Source organism: Thamnophis sirtalis, unplaced genomic scaffold, assembly GCF_051295495.1.
Source record: "Thamnophis sirtalis isolate CommonGarterSnake01/CBP01778 unplaced genomic scaffold, rThaSir2_p1.2 scaffold_1, whole genome shotgun sequence".
NCBI lineage: Eukaryota > Metazoa > Chordata > Lepidosauria > Squamata > Natricidae > Thamnophis > Thamnophis sirtalis.
In genome coordinates this window covers 148,451,180-148,457,973 of record NW_028261381.1, presented here as the reverse complement: position 1 = coordinate 148,457,973, position 6,794 = coordinate 148,451,180, and the positions used below count along the sequence as shown (strand labels likewise).

The window sequence follows — 6,794 nt, the reverse complement described above, 5'->3', positions numbered from 1 at the left end:
CTTCTGACTGGCTCTGCCCCCATCTATTCTCTGCCTTCCAAGTCCCAACTGATCAGAAGGAATGGGGATTTTGCAGTATCCTTCCCCTGCTATGCCGACCAAGCCATGCCATGGCCAACAAGCCACACCCACAGAACCAGTAGTAAAAAATGTTGAAGATTAGTATAGATCTATTTCAAGCCATTTAGCTCTCATCATCTAGTCATATCTGTTGAATACTAGCGCGGGAAATACAAGCGCGGGAATAAAGGACTCCCTTCTGATTGGTTCCCGGGCGGAGCCGGTTCAATCCTCGCCCTGATTGGTCGAGCTACTCGACGCCCCATTGGCTCCTCGTTCAAACCCAGAGGTATAAATGTTTGGCGCGAACCACGCCACGTTGAATCGTAGTCACTCTGTTCTCAATAAAGGTTGCTGTTTTGCATACCCGTTTGTCGCGTCCTTTCCCTTCGCTCCAAGATGCAAAACGGGCGACGAGGATGGGATTCCGATTCCCGCGACCACGGAGAAGAACAAGCCAGCTGCCACCGCGTCTGAACCAGCACGAACGCTATCCTCAGGCTGAGAACTCCGGCAGCGAACGCAAAATTCTCTCCGCCCTCTTCCTCCCCCTCTCTGGCCCCACACCACGATGGCATCAGCGCTTCCTCCTTTCGCGCCATTCGGATCCGCCGGAGAATCATGGGACGGCTTCATGGAGCGCTTCGAGTGCTACTTAATCGCATCGAAGAACCAGGCACAGACCGACGAGGAGAAATGCAGCTTCTTCTTGTCCTGCTGTGAGCCTTCCATGTTCGCCTCTGCGAGAGCCCTGGCCGCCCCGAGGCCAGCCTACAAACTTGGGTGGGACGAGCTGATGTCCAGGCTGAGGAACCACTACGCTCCCTCACCCTCTCTGATCGCACGCCGCTTCACCTTCCGCCGCCGAGTGCAGAAGCCCAACGAATCCATCAGCCAGTTTCTAGAGGTTTTGCGCACAGTGGCCGCCCAGTGCGATTTTGCAGACCTGGAGGAGAACCTCGTGGAGCAGTTTGTATGCGGGGTCCGCGACGTGCATTTGCGCAGCCGCATGCTCCGGAACCACAAAATCACCTTGGTGCAAGCCGTGGAGACCGCGCGAGCAGCGGAGCTCTCCGAACAATCCACGGCCGACATCGAACGCCTCCAGCTGAAAACCCCCGCGCAAACCGCCGCGGGGCCTTCCACCCAGACGAACCTCGTCGACGACCTCTCTCCTGCTGAAGACGAGGAGGAGGAAACCGTCGGACAAATGAGGACGCAGCCGAAGCGGAGGCCACACCAGCAACCACCGACGCCCGCTCAGCCAGTCTCAAACGCACCTTGCCGCGGATGCGGCGGCCGCCACAGCCGCGCATCCTGCCCGTTCCGTTCCGCCGTCTGCCGCCGCTGCCGAGGAGAAGGACACCTCGCCAGGGTCTGCCGGGCTCTCGTGCCAGCCCCATCGTTCATGCAGCCCAGCGACCAGCGCCAGGCACCGCAACGCCGCCAACAGCCACGTCCTGCGAGGCGAGCTGAGGACTGCCACTCAACCTACCAGCCCTCCAGCGCCGACTGCGTGGTCTACCAGGCTTCCCACGTTCCCGCCGGCGATCGCAAAATCAGCACCGCCGTCCGACTCGAAGGTCAGCTTTGTCGAATGGAGGTGGACTCCGGGTCTTCCCGTTCTCTCCTATCTTGGGCCCTGTTTTCCCGCCTTTGTCCCGGGGTTCCCCAGAGCCATTTGCGCCCCGTCGGGGTCTCCCTCCTAGACTACCAGGGAAATGGGATTCCCACGGCAGGAATATTCCACATCCAGGTGGAATACGGAGACTTTAAGGGGAAACTCCCAGTTCTAATCGTCAGGAACGATCTGCCCGCTCTCCTCGGGTTGGATTGGTTTCCCGCTTTGGGCCTCACCATAGAGGGGGTGCACAGGGTAGTCCCCCTCACCGTAGATAGCGTTCTAGATGAGTTCGCAGATGTGTTCGATGGGAAACTGGGCTGTTATAAGGGCACCCCCATTTCCCTCTGCCTCGATCCCCAGGTCGCTCCCATTAGGCTGAAGGCACGCAGGGTCCCCTTCGCATTGAGAGCAAAGGTAGACGCTGAACTTGATAAGCTTATAGAGCAGGGGGTAATCGAGCCCGTAGATCACGCCCGTTGGGAAACCCCCATAGTCCTCCCGGTCAAACCCGACGGATCGGTGAGAATATGTGCCGACTATAAGTCGACCATCAATTTGGCCCTGCAGGCAAATCCATATCCGGTTCCCGTAGTGCAACACCTACTCCACTCCTTAGGGCAAGGCCGCATTTTCGCCAAGCTAGATATGGCACAGGCCTACCAGCAGCTTCCCGTAGACGACGATGCGGCTACAGCCCAGACCATCGTCACCCACCGCGGGGCCTTCCGTTGCCGCCGCCTCCAATTCGGCGTTTCGGTTGCCCCGGGGATTTTTCAGAGCCTCATGGAGCGGTTGCTCCACGGGCTCCCAGGCGTCGTTCCCTACTTCGACGACGTCCTGGTCGCAGCCCCCAGCCACTCGGAACTCCTGAAAATACTGCGGGAGGTTCTCACACGTTTTAGGGAGGCAGGACTGAAACTAAAGCGCAGCAAATGCGAAATTGCTGTTCCCAAAGTAGAATTCTTGGGGTTCCTCATCGATGCCCAAGGCATCCACCCCACTCCTTCCAAAGTCGCCGCCATCAAAAACGCACCTTCACCCACCTCTAGGGCGGAATTGCAGGCGTTCCTGGGGCTTTTAAACTTCTACGCCCCTTTTATTCCCCACAAGGCGTCGCTAGCTGAGCCGCTACACCGACTGCTTGACCGGTCAGTGGCCTGGCAATGGGGTAGCCGTGAAGCGCACGCGTTCGCGGCTATAAAAGACATTTTGACCTCGTCGGCAGTCCTAATCCAATATAGCGATAGGATGCCCCTAGTCCTGACTTGCGACGCCTCTCCCTATGGCATAGGGGCGGTCCTGAGCCATGCCCTCCCGAACGGCTCAGAGGCCCCCATAGCTTTCTATTCCCGGACACTCTCCTCCACGGAGCGGAACTACAGCCAAATCGATAAAGAAGCCCTGGCTGCAGTGTCCGGCATTAAGCGGTTCCATGACTACCTCTATGGTAGGAATTTCACCCTTGTCACGGATCACAAGCCGCTCCTGGGGCTACTGGCAGGCGACAAGCCAACCCCCCCCATTTTGTCTCCCCGCATGACACGCTGGACGGAGTTCCTAACGGCGTATTCGTATACGCTGTTATACCGTCCGGGTAAGCAGCTAGGGCACGCAGACGCCCTGAGCCGTTGCCCTTTGCCAGAGTCGGACACAGCCCACGTGCCCGCTCTCTCTATTTTGTCCATCGCCGAATCCGACCTCCCCGTCTCTGCCGCGGACGTCGCAGCTTGCACAAAGGCTGACCCCGTCCTATCCCAAGTAGCTTCATGGGTTTTGAGGGGTTGGCCCGCGGAAAAGGTAGCGGAAGGATTCCGACCATTTAAAGCACGACAAGCCGAACTCGCCCTTCACGGGGGTTGTCTTGTCTGGGGGGATAGGGTAGTGATCCCCACAGCCCTGCGGGCACGAATCCTGCCCGCACTCCACAAAAACCACCCAGGCATAGCGCGAATGAAAGCCTTAGCCCATAGCTATGTGTGGTGGCCCTTGCTAGATTCGGAAATTGCAGACTACGTAGGCCGATGCAGGATCTGCCAAAACTCTAGGCCAAATCCCCCCACAGCCGCCCCTCATGAGTGGGAAATCCCTAGAGGCCCATGGTCCCGTTTACACATTGACTTTGCCGGCCCCTTCCACGGCCGAAACTTCATGATAGTAGTCGATGCTTACTCCAAGTGGGTGGAGCTGGTAATCATGACCTCCACCACAGCAGAGAGTACAGTGAGGGCCCTTCGTAAGATGTTCGCCACCCATGGGTTACCGGATGTGATAGTCTCAGATAATGGGCCCCAGTTTACCTCCACCACGTTCCAAGAATTCCTGGCCGAACAAGGAATCAGACACGCAGCCACAGCCCCTTATCACCCAGCTAGTAACGGCCGGGCGGAGCGCGCAGTTCGCTCAGCCAAAGAAGCTTTGGGCCGCATGGACCAGGGCGACTGGCAAGAAAGAGTGGCGGCTTACCTCTTGAGCCAGCACTCCATACCCTGCCCAACGACTAATAAAAGCCCCGCGGAGCTCTTGATGGGTAGGAGATTGCGAACCCCCCTAGACAGGCTCCATCCACTTTACGCAGGGGATCTGCCGAGCAACCTGGGGGCCCTCCCTTCCCACGCGTTTAAGTTAGGGGATCCTGTATGGGCCCGCTCCTTTTCTGGGGATCCACGGTGGGTTCCTGCAACCATCACAGCTCTGACGGGCCCCTGTTCCTTCAGGGTCGGCCTGGCCGACGGAACACAATGGAGGCGCCACGTGGACCAGTTAAGGCGACGCCTCCCCGCGGAAACAGACGGCCCGAGCCTCTCAGACACCCGCTCTCAGCATGAGCCACCCTCGATGACCTTCCTCCCAACGGACCGCCTCCACCCGGGGAACGGGGGACAAGCCGATGCGAACCTTTCGGACAAACGCGCCTCACCCGGCTACTCCCTTCCTCGAAGCCCTTATCGAGACTCTGAACCTACACCCCAACCAGACTGCACGGGGCCACTGTCGGACACTCCTGTTGCCACGGAGACGCCACCCCGGACAAATGGACATCGGGCATGGGGCCCGGGGCCAGCGCCATCTCACGGGGCCACGTCGCAGATTCACCGCCCCGCCACGGACACACCTCCGCCGGCGGTTCCCCCCCCGACGACAACCGCCGGGGAGCCACGAAGGTCGGGACGAGAACGTCACCGTCCCACCTACTTACAAGACTATGTTTGCCCTTCCTAAGGGAACTCTTTGACTAGGGGGGGAGGGGTGTTGAATACTAGCGCGGGAAATACAAGCGCGGGAATAAAGGACTCCCTTCTGATTGGTTCCCGGGCGGAGCCGGTTCAATCCTCGCCCTGATTGGTCGAGCTACTCGACGCCCCATTGGCTCCTCGTTCAAACCCGGAGGTATAAATGTTTGGCGCGAACCACGCCACGTTGAATCGTAGTCACTCTGTTCTCAATAAAGGTTGCTGTTTTGCATACCCGTTTGTCGCGTCCTTTCCCTTCGCTCCAAGATGCAAAAATATCCTTGCTGTGATTCGAACTTGGGCTGTTTCATATATGTGCCTTGACAAAACATCTAATCATTCCCCTGGCTCAGTTGATAAGGGAGGAGAGCTTGTGGCTTAGAGGTTATTATAACTGCCTAACATGTAAAATAGCCCAAGTTCAAATCCCAGTAAGGTATGGCTAGTGGATGAGAGCTAAATAGCTTGAAATAGATCTATACTAGTCTCCCTTCATTTATTTATCAGCAAAAAAAATTCAATACAAAATGGTTTCGGCCTGGAAGGCTCCTGGGGTAGAGCTGAAAGGCAAAAGGGAAGCACTATGTTCCCTCCCATATTTGGGGAATACCAGGTGCCTTGACAAAACATCGTATGTATGTATGTATGTATGTATGTATGTATGTATGTATGTATGTATGTATGTATGTGTTCTGACCCCCCTCATCCCACACCAATACACACTCCGAGCCAAAGATAAGTTATGGCATTTAATTAACAGACAGATAGGTCCTTGGCAGCAAACCGGCACAGACAAGCTTGGGCAGCAATCCAGCACAGATAAGGCTTGGCAGCAATCCAGCCTGCCAAGCTCACAATAATGCTCTCCAACATTAGTTCCTGCGTTAACTTCTGCAAGAGAGGCATGTGCAGAAGCAGTCCTTTTATAGTCTGGAGAGGAGCCTAATGACCACCAGCTGAGTGCAATAACCTCCTGTACTTGCGCAACTGTTCCTGACGCCTATTAGCTCTTCGGTGCTGGGCATCCAGGAACAACTCACTGCTGACCTCAGGTTCACACTCCCTTGTCTCTTCCCCACTGGTCCAAGGCTCAGGCACCTCCTTGTGGCCAACCAGCCTCTCTGCGCCCTGCTTGGAGTCAGAACCCTGTCCAGGGTCCTCCACATCCTCCAGAGCCGACTCATAGGGGCCCTCACTGTCGGAGTCTGGTGGCAGCTCCAATGGCTCCTGCTGGGCCACAACAGTATGTATGTATGTAGGTGGCGCAGTGGTTAAATGCAGCACTGCAGGCTACTGCTAGATCAGCAGGTCAGCGGTTCAAAGCTCACCAGCTCAGGGTTGACTCAGCCTTCCATTCTTCCGAGGTGGGTAAAATGAGGACCCAGATTGTTGGGGCAATATGCTGACTCTCTGTAAACCGCTTAGAGAGGCCTGAAAGGCCTATGAAGCGGTATATAAGTCTACTGCTATTGCTATATGTATGTATGTATGTATGTATGTATGTATGTATGTATGTATGTATGTATGTATGTATGTATCAACCTCCATCAGAGAAAGTAATCCTGAATATACTTGAGAATCAGGTCACAAAGGGTTAAAACCAGCACCCTCTGGAACTGACTAGGGTCAGATTGGTTTGGCTTTGGGACTAACTTACTCATTACTATATTGCTTCTCCAATTGTGAATATTGTAATGATTTTTCATTCGTGTTTAGTTTATATGCCTATGCTTCTGTTGCTTCCCTTCCTTCATCTTCAAGACACCACACATACCAAGAGCCTAGGTTATTTGCAGGACTGCTTCTCTGCTGTTATTTTTACCCATCCCAGAAGGCTTAACAGTAGAGTCCTTTCAATTAAAGAATATCGTCTAATGGGA

The 6,794-nt window shown here is 55.5% G+C and overlaps 1 protein-coding gene across 1 annotated transcript; it reads left to right on the top strand.

Annotated features, from left to right (window-relative positions):
- Window positions 1-627: 627 nt before the first annotated feature.
- On the top strand, window positions 628-4,523 carry LOC148049771 (uncharacterized). The gene is made up of 2 exons (XM_087728376.1): window positions 628-1,643; window positions 4,399-4,523. The coding sequence occupies exons 1-2, from the start codon at window positions 632-634 to the stop codon at window positions 4,446-4,448; spliced, it is 1,062 nt and encodes a 353-aa protein (XP_087584502.1). The 5' UTR covers window positions 628-631; the 3' UTR covers window positions 4,449-4,523.
- The last annotated feature ends 2,271 nt before the right edge of the window (window positions 4,524-6,794 follow it).